Here is a 19529-nt window from a genome sequence, read left to right on the forward strand (position 1 = left end):
TGGCAGATTAATGTTAACATTGCATTTAACACATTTTCATCTTTTCCATTTTATATGTTTCCATCCAGTTTGTTCTTCAATCCTACAAAAATGTCTAATTTTAAAATGTTAAAAAATGCTTTAAAGAATCTGAGGAGAAACAGAGCAGCAATCAAGAGCAATCTTGGCCAATTCCTATGGGTCACAGCAGGGGTGACACAGCATCTATATAACTCCAGCTGCACAATCCAAACAAACCTAAACACATCATGGGATCTTTCCCCATACTCACAGGATCCCAAAAATCACTGAAATTCGTTTTGTTTTTTTAAAAGAAACTCCGGCAAAGAATACAAGTTGAATGAACAGTTTATTGAACTTTGAGACACAATTTTGAAAACTTTTTTTCTTCTGATATTCGAAATGGGCTTTTATGGCCCATACTTTTGTTTTTTGAGAAAATGGTGCACACGAGAGAAGAAAAAAACATACATTTTATTCAGAGGTCCTAACTGAGCAAAAAACTAAGTTTGGTGTAGATGTTGTTATTTATATGGCCAAAAAGTAAGATGTAATTCTGACAGCTTGTAAAGTAAATTAATGAGATTTTTATAACATTATAACAGACAGTCAATCATATGTCTAAATTAGATCAATGCTCTATAATTTTAATTGTGCCTGCTGTATATTTGATACATACAAAAATGATGGATAAGCAAAGTCCAGTAAATGTTTATCTTGAAAAATAAAATATATTACATCAATATAATACAATACACTGTCAACATAAAGTATTTTTTTAATGTTTTCTTTACAGAATCATTAAAGATTTATGATACAGTTGGCTTTATAGGGTTAAACTGTTCTTTACTACACTTTTCTTTTCTTTGAGATATGTTTTTGTTACCCCTACTGGTTCGTTATGGCCACAATCTTTGGTCGATTTAAAAAGAGCATTACATTTTCTGTAAGTTGAGTCTTCATTTTAAAAACTGTTGCTAAAATTTTCAATGTTGTATGTGAAAATTTTAGTAAAAGAAAGAGACGGGGGGAAAAGATTGAGAGATGTACTGAAAATAAGGTAAAATAGAAATTGATGGATAGATTGACAACCCAACAGAATGCTTTATGCGTGTTATATTGCAGTGTTACAAACAAATACATTTCTTCTCCAAGACGAGATTCCACACAAAACATAAATGATCACAATACTTGAGCAAAAGCAAGTGTTTTTTTTATATATATATTTTTTACATATATAAAACTTTGGTTAAAAAAAGTGCAACAGAACAAAAACATTGCTCTTGATTAGAAAACCTATACAGAGAAAATAAAGTTACTTACAATAGAAAAAAAAAATAACGCTGCATAAGGCACAATCTTGTGGAATGTATAAACAAAGATTATCCAAGGCAGTTTAACATCTTTATGTCCTCTAAACCAAGAACACTACAATTATATTAATTCCCATTTTAAATTAGGTAGGATTGCAATAGGATTACAATATATATATATATAAAAAAATCGAATTAGCATTTCACAACAAGGTGAACAACATCGTAATATTCCAACATGACAGTCAGTTCCAAAGACAAACAAAAAACTCCAGTATAAGTAAACTCCAATATAAATATGCACAGTTGAGTGTCAGTGTTTCTATCAATAGACTACAAAACTAACCAACATACAAATAATTAGTGTTGTGATTAAATAGTTAGACAAATAATCAAGCCACTCAAATGTCTGTGTGAGCTGTTAAATTATATCATACATTTTCATGTCACATTGTAGAGCTCCTGCTTACAATATGTGCTAAGAAGATAAAGTTAGAACCCTTTATAAAGTATCATGAACAATAAGACAGGGTGGCACAGAAAGGGCAAAAACAAAGAACAAAAAGATGATCTTAAGGCACATGTTCCAACAACGTGTCATGTTTGGGTGGTTTTCATTTCTCAGATTACATTTAAACTGCCCTCCATTTACCTTTATGAATTACACCATCACTCATCAGGAACAATGAGTGAAGTCAGAAAACTGAAAACAAACTAACGACTGTATCAAACAAAATGACAATAGACACACGTGTCTAAAGTTTAGGTGGGAGGAGTTTATCTTTTCTTCTCTCTTCCTCTTAAATATTAGTCATGGTTGAAGGCAGACAGGATGAATGCTGTTAAAGACTTGCAAACCTAAGCTAAGGATGAAATGTAAATGAATGTGAAACTGAGTGCAAGCCAAGGTTCAAGGAGCAGGCGCTGAGGCAGGAATGCAGCCGTTGGCAGTGGGGTGGGGGGGTGAGGGGTGTGGGACTCGGGACTCATTACCTTTGCTTTTGTCATATGAAAGCAAGTGTCGACCGGTGTGGCATGAATCATGCTTCAATAATTAAGAATCTGCACATCAAAAAGGTCACAGACTCCCTCGTTGTCATCAAGGTTGAAATTGTAATCCACACCAGGGTTAGGTGAAAGTCTTAGCAAGGGGAAAACTAGTGGTAAACACACACACAAAAAAAGTTATCACAGAGCACAGATTGAGTTCATCCAATATGCATTTAAAAAAAAATAAAAAAATAAAAAAAACACAAGTAGTATCAAGTAAATTTGAGGTTGTTAGTGTTTTTGAAAGAACTATCGTATGCTCACCAAGGCTGCATTTATTGATATACATTATAAACAGTAATATAGTGAAATATTATTACAATTTTAAACAACTGTTTTCTATTTTAATACATTTTAATAAAAGTAATTTATTCCTGTGATGGCAAAGCTGAATTTCCGGCATCATTACACCAGTCTCCAGTGTCACATGATCCTTCAGGAATCATTTGTATATGCTAATTTAGTGCTTTAGTATTTCTTATTATAGATGTCGAAAAAGGTTGCGCATAACAGCGATCTCATGACTGCATAACAGGGATCGATGCCATAACACAACAAGCCAAAGGCAAAAGTGATAGAGAAAAACTGGCAAGCATAGGAGAAAGAAGCCTTGAGAAGAACCATCACTCAGCTGTTTTGTCAGGAGTCAGGACATATTAAAAAGATTTATATGCATTGCTAGCTATATGATTAATTGATAAGGTCAGCAGTGAACTGCTTCTAGTCAGAACAAATATAACCAAAGGTGTTCTGTGTGGCCACAAGAGGGCTGTGCACAAGGCCAACACTGACACAAATAAACGGCTGGAATTTTTTTTTAAAGAACTTACCATCTGAAGACATCAATTCATCAATGAGATTAGAAACACCTGGAGGAAAAGGAAAAAAGGCAAGTGTAAATTAAGAGATGCATCTCCTTGAGGTTCAATTAAAATAAAATAAAATATCACACTATCATTTTTTGGTTGTTGGTATAATGGAATCCATGTCACCTCCTCTCTCATCCCTCATTTCTTCCAGCATGGACTGCAGATCCTGACCACCCATGTCCCTCTGCTGTTCTTCAGGTCCACCTAGAGAGCCCTGCATCAGCAAGCACTGACTGGCAGGAGACTCAGGGTGGCATTCTTTATAAAAAAATTAATAAAAAAAAGAGGTAGAAATTGTAACTAAAATCAATCAATGATCATATACACTACAATTCAAAAGCTTTTTTTTTTGTAAGTTGTTTTTTTAGAAATTAATTTATTATTCAGTTCAAAGTGTTCTTTTGAACTTCCTATTCATCAGAGAATCCTGAAAATATATATCAGTTAAAGTTCAACATTGATACATTTTCTGGATCATCAAATCAGCATATTAGAATAATTTCTGAAGGATCATGTGACACTGAAGATTGGGGTAATGATGCTGAAAATTCAGCTTTGCATCACAGGAATAAATTACATTTGAAAACATTAAAATAGAAATCTTTTAAATTGTAATATTAAAAACAGTAATTTGTGAAATGTATATTTGATCAATAAATGCGGCCTTAGCAAGCATAAGAGATTTTTCACCAAATAAACAACCACCAAACTTTTGAATGGAAATGTATATGTTCATTATTATATCTTCTCACAAATATTTAAAGGTGATGCATGTAATTTTTTCATTGTTAAATATATGTTTGTTTTTTTGACAATCCAATGACTGGTGCTATAAATATCAATCAGGAATATCAATCAATAAGGAATGGGGCCAGTATGAAAGCAGTACCCATGTGCATATCGGGGGACGTGGAGGCCGGAGTGAGTTGGTGCTCTGCCGCGGGGCTTTTGAGCAGCCCACGCTTCAGATCACAGAGATCGGCTGAGGAGATGGGGAATCTCTGCAGCGCTGCTGGAGTACTAGGAGGAGTCGGCATGGCAGAAATGTCATCTAGAGGCGGGACGGAGACAACAACAGGCTTGGAGCAGCTCGTCTCTCTGTTTATCAGCATCACCTGGATGGGAGCCGTGTGACTTCGCAAGTTCACCTGGTATTTCTTCTGACCATTGTGGCCCTGAGTCAACAAAAAAGGCATGGAGATTATATACAGACAAAAATCACACACAAAAAAGCAAATGAACACCTTTTACATATAAATGTACAAAACAAAAATGTTTTAATTAAAAATGTTCCACTTTCACACTCAAGCTGTTTTCAATAAAGATAAATTATGCGCAATCTCAAGGTTGGTGTAACATACCATCTCCGGCACTGGGACCTCCAGTTGTGTCCCTGATGGTGCCATGACAGCTAGAAGAGTATCCCCACCAAACGCATCACATATGTCCTCATGTGTCACATAGCTGTATGTATACAACGCTAAGGAACATATACCAAGGGCTAATGCATTTTTCTCCAAAAATTCTCTGACACAGATTTTCTCAGAGGAAGGCAATATTTCTGAGAGAACACAAAAGTTTTGAAAGCAAACGTAAAATAAATTAATATAAAAAAATATTCCTCCTATATTTTTTCTATAATCATGCCCCCTTTGTACCAAGACAATGCACGTTTTGAGATGGCTGAACTGTACATAAACCATTTCAAGTCTAATCCAAAGAGGAATAACTGGTGGGGTGAGGGTTGTGAAACTCATGAACCGCAGTATACTAGAGACTGGAAAAACTGGACTAGGGCCACTCAAATACCCAACAAGGACCAGCATTCAACATGTAATTATGTGCACTCCTCCGACAATGGCGTTTTCTGGGACTGTTAATTACCTGGGGAACCACCCAAAAATGGAAGAATATCAGACGAGAATAAGGTGAAAGAAAAACGCAACTATTTCTGGCTCATAAACTGACAGTAAGGATATCTGCAGCTGGAGGAGTCTTCATTCAAGTGCTTGATGCTTTGTTGCAGACACGCTTTCTGCATGTCCAGCTCTCTCTCTTGAATCTCCAGATCAGCAATATTAGCCTTGAGAACTTCAACCTGCTCGAGAACTTCCTGAGGCTGGCAGCCTGAACTCTCCCCCCTAATTGAGATAAAGCAACTGCATTAGAGAATTAGCCTACGCAATGGAAGTATATCACACTGAGCATGCATGGTGCAAAGAATGCACACATTACAAAATACATATACAGTATAATCACATAAGGAAAGTAATTTAGATAAATATAGTGTCAGGTGTCAAATATAGTGTCATGGATAACTTTCTTAATCTTTGTACTCACTTCCACTGAATGGTGTTTTTGGTCTTTTTTTCAATGAGCCCAATACCTTCCAGAACATTGGTGATGTCGTAGATTCTCCTCTTCTGTTTGACTGCCAAACTGTCTGCAGCCTATGAAAATCACAATGTCATTATCAGAGACTGTCCAATCAGAAGAGAGGAACTGGCTATTTACCCGTCCTTCGGATGAGATGTAAAACCGAGGTCCTGACTCTCTGTGGTCATTAAAAATCCCATGGCATTTCTTGTAAAGAGTAGGGGTGGAACCCTGGTGTCCTGGCCATATTCCACCCATTGGCCCTTACCAATCATGGCCTCCTAATAATCCCCTTACATTGAATTGGCTCTATCACTCTCTCTCCACCTATAGCTGGTGTGTGGTGAGCGCACTGGCGCCGTTGTACTGTGGCTGCCGTGGCATCATCCAAGTGGTGGTGGTGGTTGAGGAGAGGTCCCCTGATATGATTGTGAAGCGCTTTGGGTGTACAGTAGTACATATGAAAGCGCTATATAAATGCCTCATTCTATTATTCTATTCTTCAGCTTATAACAACAAATAACAACAGTTCGGGTTGTTGGGATATCACAGTAGCTCTCAACTGTTATCAGAGGAGTATGAGTGCTATCATGATAAATAAGGGCAGGTGTGCTAGAGCTGGTCAAACTGACCCCATCTGTCCTCGTATGATGGTTGATGGGAATATAATGGAAAGTAACAAAATGTACATGCACATTATCACACTACACTACACACTTTGGTGTCCCATTATATTTTTAAAAGCAGAGACAGAAATGCTCATATTTTAAAAATAACTTAAATAAAAAAACTGGGCTAAATTAATTACCAAATAATAATAAAAACAATACACTGTTACCGCAAAAAAAGAAAAAAGACATTACAAAAAAAGCAAAATTCTTTAAAATGTAAAATAAATCTAATTTTCATTATTTTTACATAATTTTCCATTCAAGCAGCCCTGTTACTCAAATGTATAAAAATATACATTAAAGAAAAGAAAAAAAATCTAGCCTATTCTATCAATATCAACACACTAACATCTGATCCCAAACTAGTTAGCCCCTACTAGATTTTAACAATAAATAGTTAGTTATTTATTTATCAATATATATATATATATATATATATATATATATATATATATATATATATATATATATATATATATATATTTGATTTTATTTATTTTTTATCATTAAGCACTTCCCATTTGTTGAATTTTTTTAAGAGATAAGGGCCCCATTTTCTACCATTTTAGCGGAAAGTAGCAGGTGATTAAACTAAAAAAAAAAAAAGGTCTCCATTGAATTCGCACAGTGCGTATCTGCTGCCTCAAGCGTCAGGTAACAAACACCTGCTGCGAGAATCCCACGGGGTTCTGTTCAAAAGTCCCTCTGACAATAACACGCCATTTCTGTTCGCTCTTTAACACTTTTAATTAACTACGAGCCAAACACTTAGTAATTCTGTATATAAGAGCCTCAAAACTCGGCGAAGGTCCACTCAGGTAAAAAGTTTCTTTGTGTAATTCCTGACAGACGTCCTCACTGAACAGCCTGTCGTCTTTCATTCATTCACTTCGCTCATTCATTCCGCCACTCGTAATTGTATTTTAACCCACCACTTTGAGATCGAGCACTCCATCTTTGGCCTCTTGAAGCAGAGAAACGAACTTGACTGTGAGGAGACCCAAACTCTTCTCATGGCGACTGGACCCGTTCGGTGTCGTGTGAGAGAAACCCGCGCTGTTCGACTCAGCCATACCATCCAAACAACCGGTGTAATTCGAAAACACCCTCTTTGTCCCGTTTAGAGGTATGGAGGTCGACCTCAGTTTAGCTGGTGACGGTGAGGGGGAGCAACAATCATCTCTTGCACTTATTTACCTCAGGCTACACTTCTACTACTGATGGCTCGGGGGTTTTTAAATGAGAGGAAATGACGTAGGATTACTGTTACTATGACAACGTCTCCGCTTGAGCGTTCCAGAGGTCTGTGCCAATAAAATGTTTCAAAATGTAATGTAATTCTCCAAAAAAGAAAGCACACCGAATACGCAATAACAACGAGTTTAGATTTTAATTACAATTTAAACAGAAAAGTAAATAAAAAGGCGATGTTATGTTAAAAGTGCATTTTATGATGCTGTATGTTGAAGGTACAACCGTTTTACAAAAAAAAAATATATATATATATATACATACACCAGAAAATACATAAAATATAATATTATGAATGTTTTATCATTAAAAGAAAAAAAAATTCACAGTTACAGTCAGTTCACATCCATTTAGTATTTATGTAATGTGAAACAAAGCCAAAAAAGGCTGGACTCTCATAAGTACAATAATTTCAGGATATGTTCATGTTGGCAGACACACTTAGGGACATACATGACATAAGTCTTCTTATATAAGACATAAGGCATCTTCAAGTATTTTGTCTTTTGGTTTGAAATGGTAGGAGGTCAGAAGTCTTTCAGCACTTGTGTGAGGCGTCTCATTTTCTCCTCCATTACCCTTTTATTACTCTCAGTTTCCTCAAGCAGCTGGCGCATTTCCTCCTCCACCTGGAGCACCTGTGGTTACAGAAAAAGAAATTTGGACTAAAGAAAGAGTGCTGTTCAAGCATCAGTCATTCATTAGGACATATAATTAAAAACAACTCATTCTACGTCTACTCATTTTAGTCAAGCAGTTTGTCTGAACGTGACAACACTAGGCATATGAAAGCAAATACGCTTAATCAATACATAAATCAATACTGAAATGATAACTTGTTACAGTGGTACCTTCTGATTGGCCTTTTCTATCTGTTTCTGTCTGTCATTCGCAAGATGAAGTAGTTCCGCCTGATGGGAAGCTTGTAGAGTCTCCAGTTGTCTACGGAAGGCATCGTCCACAGAGTGCAGCTTCTCCACTGCCGCTCTAATAAATCAATAAATCAGTTTTAAATGTATCAAATCAATACTACATTGGCCAAATTAGGACCTGCTGCCCATCTCATACCTGTGTGCTTGTGATGCTTTGTCCCTTTCCTCCAACAGCGTTCTCTCTTTGGAATCAAAACCGTCCTTCATTCGCTTCACCTGGCTCTCGAGCCTGTTCAACAGTTCAGCCTTTTCCTGCCATTTCTTACTTGAGGCCCTGCAAAAGTTTAATACATTAGTGTATTTTGGATAGCTGTTGAATTTAAAGGATTATATCTGTGTGATGGAGTGCAGCAGACATCAGCCTTTTAAAACAACAACACACTGTATTGCGCAATAAGTCAGGGTTACAGCTTGGAATCATAACATATTGGTGATTATGATAAAACCTATTATTTGATACCTGTATGTCTCTTTAACCTCATCAAGCTCCACCTCCTTATCAAGGAGCTGTTGTTTCAGCTCCTCCTTCCTGAGACTGAGCTGCTCCACTGTGTCTCTGAGCTCCACTGCAGAGGCCATCTCCTCCTCCAGCTGCTGCTTCAGCTTTCGCTGGTCCTGCACACTCTCGTCACGGAGTCTACGGATCTGCTCATCTCGTTCCAGCAATGCCTAGAAGCAATATGTCAGAACAAAATGAGTCAGGTGATGAAAACTGGCAATATTACACATTAGATTTTGCTCATCAGACAATTTTTTTGTATTTAATTCATTGAATTAGCACTAAATTACCCTCTTGTCGTTACAAACCCGTAAGCCCATTCATCTTTGGAAAATAAATTAAGATTTTTTTGATGAAATTGGAGCGATTTCTGTCCCTCCTTAGACAGCTACGCAACTGACACTTCAAAAAGTTCATAAAGAGATCGTAAAACTAATCCATATTAATTAAGCGGTTTAGTCAAAATTTTCTGAAGAGACATGATCACTTTATATGATGAACAGATTGAATTTTTGCCTTTATTCACATATAAACATTTATCAACTCACACATCAGTTGTGGTAAACGGAAGATCAAGAATGTTCGCTTGAAGTGCGAGAACCAAATTAGGTTAATTCTCGTGTTACGCAGCACGTATGAGCTTCTGCAAGAGGTTTGTCCTCGCACGTCAAGCAGGTTTGGTTGAGTTTTCTTCCGTTTATGTTCGCTGATCAATGAGAATAAAAGCCTAAATTCAATCTGTTCATCATATGATGCGATCGAGTCTCTTCAGAAAATTTGGACTGAACCGCTCCATTCATATGGAAAAACAGATCTTGATTTGTGTTCAACAAAAGAAAGAAACTCAAACAGATTTGGAACAACATGAGGGTGAGTAACTGATGACAATTTTTGGGTAAACTATCCCTTTAAGCCTAGTCCCTGACTAAAATGCATTATTGAGATTGTTTGAACTCAAAACAACTTGCACTGACATATCTTGAAATAGAGACTGCTTTCAAAAACATTCAGAAAAACTTACAGACCCTAAACTTTTAAACGGTAGTGTAGATTTTGTGATAAAAGTTATAATTTAATTTATAATCAATTGACAGCCTTAATTTATATCTTAGATTACAGTTTTGTGAGTGAGTAGGACTTCACCTCTTTTAGTTTACGAATTGTCTCTGTCTGGTCATCAACAATCTTAGCTTTAATCCTGAGTGCATCATTGTCTCTCTCATTCTGCTTCTTCTGCGATTCCAGTTCGGTTAACAAAACCTCAATTCTGGCCTCCAGTCGACCACGGTCCTGTGCTAAGGATGCACCTAAGCAAAAGGACAAACACAAAACTTAGTTCAAATACAAAAGACTCTATCTGCATCATCTTTTCTTAAAGGTACGGATGTACCTTGCTGTGCAAGTTCATGGCCCCAGATCTTCCTCTCTGCCCGTAGTCCATCTATGACAGACTCTTGAGCAGTTAGCTGGGAGATCAGCTTGGATTTGTCTTTCTTCAGTAGCTCCACCTGTAGGTTAAGTCGTTTATCATCCTCTAACCTGGATTCCAATGACTGCACACGGGCCTAACATGCAAAAACAGAGCATAATGTAATTTATGAGGCACTTCCTAAGAACTGATTAAAATCACAACCATTCGATAATAAAATAAGAACATCTGGCTGCATTTCTAGACATGTATGGGTACATGATAATGACGTCGATATCTATGAAGAACAACAAAATCAAGAACTTGTATATTTTTTTGTAAGTAAAATATTTGGTCTTACCTTGAATTCAATGGCAGCTTCTTTTTTGGCTTTGAGTATCTCAGTAATTCGTGTTTTCTGCTCTTTTACCATAACTGTGAGTTCCTGCACCAGAGAGGCTGACTGCTTCTCTTTCTGCTGAGACTGGCTGAGGCTTGACTTCACTTCTAAGAGTTCAGCAGACACCTGATCAAACCCCTCCTTGACCTAGAAATCACACACACACACGAGTTGGAATTCCATGTTTTATGGGGACTTTCCATAGACATAATGATTTTTATACTGTACATTAAAAAAACTGTATATTCTATCCCCTGACTCTAAACCTATCCATTACAAAACTTTCTGCATTTTTACATTTTCAAAAACAACTCTGCTGTTTTCAAAAATGTTCAAAATTTTTTGTCCCCATTACATATGGTTTACCAGAAACACACACACAAAATATATATATATATATATATATATATATTTTTTTTTTTTTTTATTATTCTAATAAGACTATTCAGACAAAAAAATGTTACCTCAGATTTTGATTTACCTCTGAGAAACGCTTTGACTCAATGGTTAGAGCAATGCGAAATTCATCCTCTAGAGCGGCATACTGTCTTCTAGAATCAGTGATCTTCTGTTCCAAATCAGCCTGTTTCTGGGCAAATCTCTGCTCTGTCACCGCCACCTCTTTGTCTACAGCCTCCTTAAACTCAGTCCCACCAGGAAGCAGTCGGGTTGCAAGCTCTTTCCTGTCTCACCAAGTTAAACAGTCAAACAGGTGCAAGATGAAACAGTTGAAATTTCCTGTTTTGTAAACGAAAATCTTTTTCAGACAGTTACTCTTACTACGACTAAGAAAATGATCATAGACACGATTCCATGTGGTGCTTGTGTACCTGTGCATCTCCTCTCTGGAGGCCAAAAGTTCATGCAAATGCTGCAGCTTCTCTTTGTGCTGTCGCGCTGATGCACGGAGTATTTCAACTTCCCTTTTTAAGGCGGATGCTTTATTCCCTAACTCCTGAGTCCTCTTCATCTGAAATAATATAGCAGGTCAATTAGCAGGTTTTGAAGACTGTTTTTCTGCTCAAGTGATACTTCAAGCAGCTTTCCAATGGTAGCCATTCAAACACATGCAAAAGGTCATGTGTAAAATATTCCTCTCAATTCAAAGGATTCAAAATGTCAAAAAGAAATTGGATCATGTTTGCAATTCAGCCAAATGCCTATATATTTATTTGGGAGCTGCTTCTTTAACCATCCCACACAAATTGCTCTTTACATGGCTAGTATTTCAGTGTCATTCTAGTAAGTAGGAACAGTTCTTGTTAGGTCAGTGAAGACTGGATTCATGGTTCAGACATGAACCAAGTTAACTCTTGAACCTTATAGATCATACACTATATATTGGAGCACTCAGTTCATGCTATGGATCCGTCATTACTGAAGATATGAGCAGTGTTCGAAATTGCCCCCTGTACCCTCATTCACTATTCTCTACATTAGCCTACTAATATGGTCTACTTGAAGGAGTGAATGAAAACGAGCGAGAGAATTCGGACACTGACTGTGCTGGAAGGGCTGCCGCTTTTGCATAGTTTGTGCTCCCTGTTTAATAATCATTTGAAACTTAATGAAAACATTTATCTTGATCTCTTGTCATGGAAAACACTTAATTAAACAATGTAATAATCAATTAAAAAGCAATGTATACCTGTATGATATTACGCTGTACCCACATTGGACCAGCGGTTTGGAAAATGGAAGGATGATGCGGGAATTCATTCGGCACGACCTTCACAGTACATTATGTGTATTCTCTAGCTGTTGAGTGTACATCGGTTGTATATGGGGGGGATTTTGGACACAGCCATGGGCTGCAAATGTTACTCTACCTCTTCTGCATGCTGTTGTTCCCTAAGAGCCTCAGCTTGGGTCATGCTGTCCTTCAGACTGTGCAGCGCCCTCTTGTGTTGATCTTCCCTGTTGCGCACCTGCTCCAGATGTTCTAACGTTGACCTGTACCTCTCCTCCAACTCCTGCAAACGAGTCTGCAATCCTGCCCGATCAGAGCGCTCTTTTAACAACAACTCCTTCAGCCTAAAGGAAAAAGACAGATCTCATTTCTCACAATATTTTTGAATAACCATTATTTTTCACCATGCATTCGTGTACACCACCATTCATAAGTTTGGGGTTGGTAAGATTTTTTTTATGTTTTTGAAAGAAGTCTCTTATGCTCACTGAGGCTGCATTTATTTGAGGTATGTTTTGTAATTTAGACTACAACCCAACCACTTGCCCGACCAAAACAAATTTGATTTAAATAGGCAAATGCTTAAGAGTCTATGATTGGATTATTATTGCAGAGATGATCATGTTTCTAGTATGTTGTATGGTATGGTATGGACTGTGTGAAAAGTATTCTTCATACTCCCTCCCAACCATTCTTTCAGTTTGAGCCTGATGAATCTTAACATTGTCATCCTGGAATATGGCCATAATGTGTCTTCCTACATGGTTGTTTAAGAAATGAAAAGCTACTGTCTCCATCAGTTAGGGTTAAAAGATCTGTTCCCAAACATATAACATGCTAGAAACATAATAATCACTGCAATAATGATCCAATCATAGACTTTTAACCATTTGCCTATTTAAATCCAAAAAGTTACTTACTTTTTTTTTTTTTTTTTCTCAAGCAAAACAAAATGTATTTTAAAATGTAATTTATTCCTGTGATGCAAAGCTGAATTTTCAGCATCATTACTCCAGTCTTCAGTGTCACATGATCCTTCAGAAATCATTCTAATATGTTGATTTGTTGCTCAAGAAACATTTCTTATTATAATCCATGTTAAAAACAGTTGTACTTCTTATATATTTATTCTTAATATATATTCGTAGCATTTTTTTGAAATAGTAGCATTAGATTTTTTAATGCGTCCTTGCCAAATAAAAGTATTCATTATATTAATACCAATTTTTAATATTGACATTACAAATTTTGAACGATGTATCAAAGTGTATCAAATTTTAATTACAATTCTATTAAATTAATTAAATTGATTTATTGACAAAGTTTATTGATAGGACATTACATAGATGACTGAAAGTGATCTGGAAAAGAATGGGCAACAGGATTGGGAAATTAGTCAAAAATCTATTTCAACCGGATTCTAACACACAATCTGCATTAGCACCAAGGCGCAACATGTCACCATTACCCACTAGGCCACAGCTCCGACACTGCACTATAGCAAAAAGTGAATTACACATTCAAACTTCTTTGAAAAAGTTCAAACTACAATCCGGCCTCTAGCTCATAAATGCCAGAGGAGAACTGGCCCCCGACTGAGCCTGGGTTCTCCCAAGGTTTTTTTTCTCCATTAGGTCACCTGATGGAGTTTTAGGACACCATTAGGTCACTTGATGGAGTTTTAGGACACCATTAGGTCACTTGATGGAGTTTTAGGACACCATTAGGTCACTTGATGGAGTTTTTCGGTTCCTTGCCACTGTTGCCTTTGGCTTGCTCAGTTGGGGATATTTTGGGGATATTTAATTTAATTTTATCAATCAATAAATTCCTCTTGAAACAAACTTTGTTGTATTATTTAAATTGAATACTGTGAAGCTGCTTTGATACAATCTGTATTGTGAAAAGCGCTATACAAATAAACTTGACTTGACTTGACTTGACTTCTGTTTGATGACATTTCAGATATGACACTGTCATATTCACTGTCATTTACACACACACAGCAGATAAAGAGTTAACAAAACAGATACTGGACAGTGAGGTGAGAATCATTAGCAGCAGAAAGCTACAGGGCTGGTAATTAAGATTGATTGATGATCTGCAGCAGTCATGTGCCTGTCACCATGACTTTAATCTCCATTATAATTACGATTTATCACCAGGGGGAGTGCGTGGGCTATAATATTGGAGCACAATATCAGGGCCATCATCATGCCACAGACACTGTTGTGCAGGTGGGATGGCAGAGATTCATACATCAGGGCCTGCAGTGGTGTCTCTGGAAACTTCTAATAAAATTTAATTATACTCAAGTGTATTCAGATCCAACATTTCAGCTGGAGCTGACACCAATTAGGTGCAATACGTCAAGCCAAACATTCTCTACAAACACTTGAATGGCTGGAGATTGTTAAGATGTCCTTGATGGGAGAGAATGTTTAAATGAGTGGGATAATAGGTGTTGCAGCTAATTGTGTTCATTCGTAAAAGAAAAAATTTATAAATAAATAAAAAACTTTGTCCGCAGTAAAACTCTTAATTGGGCTGCTCAATTTGCATTCACATTTCATTCACATTCAAAGGCATAAACATAAAGAGACAAAGTGAAACTATCCATTTTAACAGAGAACTGTTTGTCCTCACCTGTCTGTGGTGTGTAAGGCCAAACTCTGCAGGTCCTTTTCCTCGCTGGCTTGAGTCTGCAGGTTCTTGACCTGTTCGGTAAGTCTCTTTGCAGCCTGCTCTGCCTTCCAGCGCCGCTCCCGCTCCTGGTCTCGCTCTTCCACTATTGCCTGCATGTAAAAACACAAGCGCTTTACTCTTTTTACATCTACAGTAGCTTAATAAAAAAAACATATGCTGGACCTGAACAGTGCAGTTTGCATACCCTGTAGGTTTCCTCTTGAGGTTGAGTTGAGCTTTTGCTAGGACTTGCCTTGATGTTTTTGGGGCCCTTTTTTACAGACTCTATGGTTTCAACAGACCCAGAGCTCTGGACTGATGTCCTCCTACGGGCACCAACAGCCAGCTTCGTCGACTTCTGCTTCTGTGTATTTGTCACACTGCAATGGAAACAAAATCCATTTTGGACTAGTGAGAGATAGTAGAACTTATGGAAAATATTAAATATATATATTTTTTTTTTACATTAAATATATAACTATCTAAATATAAATATGATGCATTATTGTATGTATTCAAAAATTATTGCTGTATCTCATCAATAGTAGCTCTCTCTAGTTCTGTGCTAATTGAAGTTTAAGTTTTGATGAAGCTAAATGAACTTTGTGACAGTGTAATCATTCTTGTGTACAAGCAATTTTCAAGTGGGAGGAGCTAGGACAATTAATAAACTGCCCCGATTACTGGACTACTGCAAAGCCTTTGTTAGATGCACCATCCAGTCTTTTTGTATTGGGTAAAGAATGCAGCAAGTAAATATTTTGAACAGCCTCTCAAAACACATTTCATGGCATGTGCTGAAGTAAACATTATTACATTATTAATCAAATCCAGTAAACTGTAATGAGAAGTGTTTGTGCAACTGAAGTCTAAATTCTCAAAAAAACACTTGAAATTCAGTTTGAGACCAAGTGCACATATACAGTGTATATATATGTGTGTACAAGTTACTTCACCTTTCAGATTGTTTGGGTTTGGTGTCCTGAGACAGTTTTTTCCCAGCAGTGCCTCTGGGATGAGACAGGATTCTGGAATGCCGTTGGTTCTCTTTTCCACTGTCACATTCGCTCTCTGATGTCTGATCGGTGTCTCTTTTAGCTTTATGTACCACAGAAGGTACAGAACTGTTGGTGTTAAAGCCAGCCCCTGTAGGGATCTAAGTACAAATGCACAATTAGTAATTTTTGCTACATTTTGAAATGTTAAATTACCATTCATAAAAAAGAATGCTAAATCTTTTTGATGAAAATACTGATAATAATGATAACTGAAATGTAATAATCAATGTTAACATAACGTACCTTCTGAATTAGATGGGAAACCTGCTGCTCTAGTTTTTTAATTCGCTGCTCATTTTCTTGATTTTCTGCCGCTGGTTTTCCGCCTCGTTTCCGAAACTGGGTCAGGACTTCATCAATCCGTGGAGTAGTGAGAGGAGCATCTGACTTTGCCTTCATAATAAAGAAACACTCTGAACATAAGCATGTGTCTCACTACCACCTCAGATAAATATATAAGTTAGGGTTAGCTAATTAAAAAGCTAATCAAAAACTATAGTAAAAATATTTTACCGGTTCTCCATTAACACTAGTGTCTGATGAAATTAGAAACTCAAGAAAGTCCTCAAGACCAGGAACATCCATGGGACTGTCCTCTGCTAAAGGAGATGTGTTTCCAAGGCGATCTACTCCATCTAGTGTGGTGACTTGATGCAGAGATTGAAGAACCATTTCTCTGTAGCCTGAAACATAGGAAGAACATACCAGTGATACTAGGGGCCAGATTTACTAAACAGGGCAAATTAACATGAGAGTGCAATTCCAAAAAAACGCTGACGGGAGAGTAAAGTTATGCGCATGATCTTACGACGCGCAAATTAAAGAACACAGACGCAGCTGGATCATTTCCATAATGACGCAAATGACTGTCTGGTATAGGGCCTGCTTTTTTGGGGCGGTAAACAATGGCACAAATACCAGTAAACTGACAAGTGCAATCCTTAGTAAATCTACTTGCATGATTCATTTAAATACTCTCCACATGTAAATTTTGTGTCTGAAAGGGAAACTCCTACAAATGCATATGCAACAAGGTCAGTCGCAAAAACAACTGTGTCTTTAGTAAATCCTGACAGTAATTTTTTAACACCAAAAGAGGGTTTGCACTGGCACAAGCTGTTGGTAAAAAAAATTTTTTTTTTAAATGTCTCACTATTTCAGACCTTTCACCACATTTCATTATATGTCAGGAGGACTTTTTCCAACAAACCTGGCAGCGAGCAAATTGGATTCTGTGCACCTTCCTTGCTAAGAGTAACATCTTTCAGATTCTGCAGTCCCACCATGCACTGCAGCAGGTGGTTCATACTCTCCAAACGATTGCTGTGGAGCTGCAGGTACTTCAGTTTGTATTCCGCTCCATGGAGATACAAAAGACCTAAAACCACAGAGCAGAGAATGAATACACAGTTGTCTAATAGTGATCTACACTACTGTTGTTCAACAATTTTGGATCAGAAAAATGTTTCTTATTAAGGTACTTTTATTCAGCAGGGATGCATTAAGTTGTTCAAAAGTGACTTTAACATCGTTAAAAAAGATTCCTACTTCAAATAAATTCTGAAAAAAATCCTAAAAAAGTCCTGAAAAAATGCTTTTTACTAAAATATTCAGCAGAACAACTGTTTACAACATTATTAGTATAAAACATTTAAATGAGCACAAATTCAACATATTAGAATGATTTCAGAAGGATCATGTGAGACTGAGTACAGGCTGTTGAAAATAAAGCTTTGCCATCACAAGAATAAATTACACTGTAAAATATATATAAAAATCATATTAGAAAAGTATATTCACTTTTTTTTTATTGCAATGATAAAGTATTTCACCGTTTTATTGTATATTGGATAGTAAAAAAAAAAATGTATGAGCATAATAGTAAGCATAAGAGACTTCTTTCAAAAACATTTTAAAAAATCTTACCAACCCAACCAAACTTCTGAATGGCAGTGTGCATTTCTTATCTTGAGAGATCAGAGAGCTAAAACAAACTACTCAGGAATTAACATATTTGATGGAAATGCAATCTAACCTACCAGTTAGGTCATTTATTTGATTGTAGGCCAAATTCAGTCTTGTGAGGTTTGTTAGTCCATTCAGTCCTGAAATAAATCCATGTATTGACAAATCAGACACAATTTCATTTGACCATTTTTCAAACATTGTTTTACAGCAAAAAATTATACTACAATGCTAAAAAAAAAAAACATTCTTAATATTTTCTGCCTCAAAAAGTGTGAGCTTTACCTTCTACTTTAGAAATTAAGTTGCAGGACAGGTTTAGGGTGCGCAGAGAGGACAGGGAAGCTAATCCTTCAATACAACAGATGTGATTGGATGACAGGTCTAGATGTCTTATGTACCAAGCTGTCCTCAAGCCCTCAATCTTAGTGAGGCGATTGCAGTGAAGATTCAAGGATGAAATGCTGGGATTCAGATGGACCTCTAGTAGACTACAAAATAAATATCTTCAGTGAAGTCACCATCACACACTACTGTACTTAATACAATCCAGTATTGATAGTCTAAATCTGAAGTAGAATGAGTTAAACTCACCTTGAAATATCCTTATCAATTAGACAGAGCTCTCCAACAGCCATAACGAAGCTACAGACTGACTGAGAACAAGCTTCTGTCTTTATCAACCTGTCAAATATAATATGCAATAAACCCACAATAACTGGGATGTCACATGATCGAACAGGTCACAACAAATTCGATGACAGTGACGGAGCACATTAACCACAGCATAGTGTGTTATTGTTTCATATTTATGTACAATGGCGCAACAAAATGTCCCTTCATCGAAATAAATGTTCAATTGGGTCACTGATTCAGATCACGAGGATTAAGACGAAGAACTGCGGTAAGTTAACGTTTCCTAAGTTTTAAACTCTGGCCGTCCGACAGTTCAGCACTTGACAACACAACACATAATGTAAACAAAGCCCAGCCTGATCGTTTACAGACTTGATTGTGCTAATAACAGACATATTATCCTATTAAAAAGCATGTAGAGTTGCCAGGGTCGTATAAAAGTACAAAATTGTTAGGTAAAGGTTTAATTTCAAATGCAAAGTGCTGTGACGTTAGTTAGTTTTAACGTCAGTTCTTCTTCTGCTAGCCTCGGTTTATTTTTGTTAATTCTACAATTACTTCGTCTCCATTATGCTATAATTAATATGTATAGAAGGTAACGTATTACTATTACCTACCCGACTTGTGGAAAACTTTAACTGCATGGATAGGATTTAAAGCTTTCCATTATATTTTACCGCTGCAAAAATTAAAAGTCCCGCTGAGTCTTAATTCCCACTTCCGGCC

The 19529-nt window shown here is 36.8% G+C and overlaps 2 protein-coding genes across 2 annotated transcripts; both read right to left on the minus strand.

The window, feature by feature from the left end:
• Nucleotides 1–323: 323 nt before the first annotated feature.
• Nucleotides 324–7505, minus strand: e2f5 (E2F transcription factor 5). Its single transcript, XM_082173357.1, has 8 exons — nucleotides 7212–7505; nucleotides 5573–5682; nucleotides 5209–5373; nucleotides 4594–4699; nucleotides 4122–4407; nucleotides 3356–3490; nucleotides 3194–3232; nucleotides 324–2470 (listed from the first exon to the last, which is right to left on the minus strand). The coding sequence occupies exons 1-8, from the start codon at nucleotides 7350–7352 to the stop codon at nucleotides 2361–2363; spliced, it is 1092 nt and encodes a 363-aa protein (XP_082029483.1). The 5' UTR covers nucleotides 7353–7505; the 3' UTR covers nucleotides 324–2360.
• Nucleotides 7506–7650: 145 nt separating this feature from the next.
• On the minus strand, nucleotides 7651–19525 carry lrrcc1 (leucine rich repeat and coiled-coil centrosomal protein 1). The gene is made up of 20 exons (XM_082173346.1): nucleotides 19421–19525; nucleotides 18762–18851; nucleotides 18453–18658; nucleotides 18242–18307; nucleotides 17413–17580; nucleotides 16716–16885; nucleotides 16446–16595; nucleotides 16101–16300; nucleotides 15350–15524; nucleotides 15106–15254; nucleotides 12599–12803; nucleotides 11600–11739; nucleotides 11251–11452; nucleotides 10731–10916; nucleotides 10352–10526; nucleotides 10105–10268; nucleotides 8923–9131; nucleotides 8599–8736; nucleotides 8382–8517; nucleotides 7651–8168 (listed from the first exon to the last, which is right to left on the minus strand). Exons 2-20 carry the CDS (start codon nucleotides 18803–18805, stop codon nucleotides 8058–8060), a joined length of 2994 nt encoding a protein of 997 aa, XP_082029472.1. The 5' UTR covers nucleotides 18806–18851; nucleotides 19421–19525; the 3' UTR covers nucleotides 7651–8057.
• Nucleotides 19526–19529: the final 4 nt, after the last annotated feature.

The sequence above is a fragment of the Leuciscus leuciscus genome (assembly GCF_965113295.1).
Source record: "Leuciscus leuciscus genome assembly, chromosome: 6".
NCBI lineage: Eukaryota > Metazoa > Chordata > Actinopteri > Cypriniformes > Leuciscidae > Leuciscus > Leuciscus leuciscus.

Coding starts and splice junctions, on each gene's coding strand:
- e2f5 (XM_082173357.1), bottom strand. CDS start 7,352: ATGGCTGAGTCGAACAGCGCGGGTTTCTCTCACACGACACCGAACGGG. Junction 5,374..5,572: donor AAAAACACCATTCAGTGGAA/GTGAGTACAAAG, acceptor TATCTCAATTAG/GGGGGAGAGTTCAGGCTGCC. Junction 2,471..3,193: donor TGAATTGATGTCTTCAGATG/GTAAGTTCTTTA, acceptor GTTTACCACTAG/TTTTCCCCTTGCTAAGACTT.
- lrrcc1 (XM_082173346.1), bottom strand. CDS start 18,805: ATGGCTGTTGGAGAGCTCTGTCTAATTGATAAGGATATTTCAAG. Junction 18,308..18,452: donor CTTAATTTCTAAAGTAGAAG/GTAAAGCTCACA, acceptor GATTTATTTCAG/GACTGAATGGACTAACAAAC. Junction 16,301..16,445: donor TTTCCCATCTAATTCAGAAG/GTACGTTATGTT, acceptor ATTTGTACTTAG/ATCCCTACAGGGGCTGGCTT.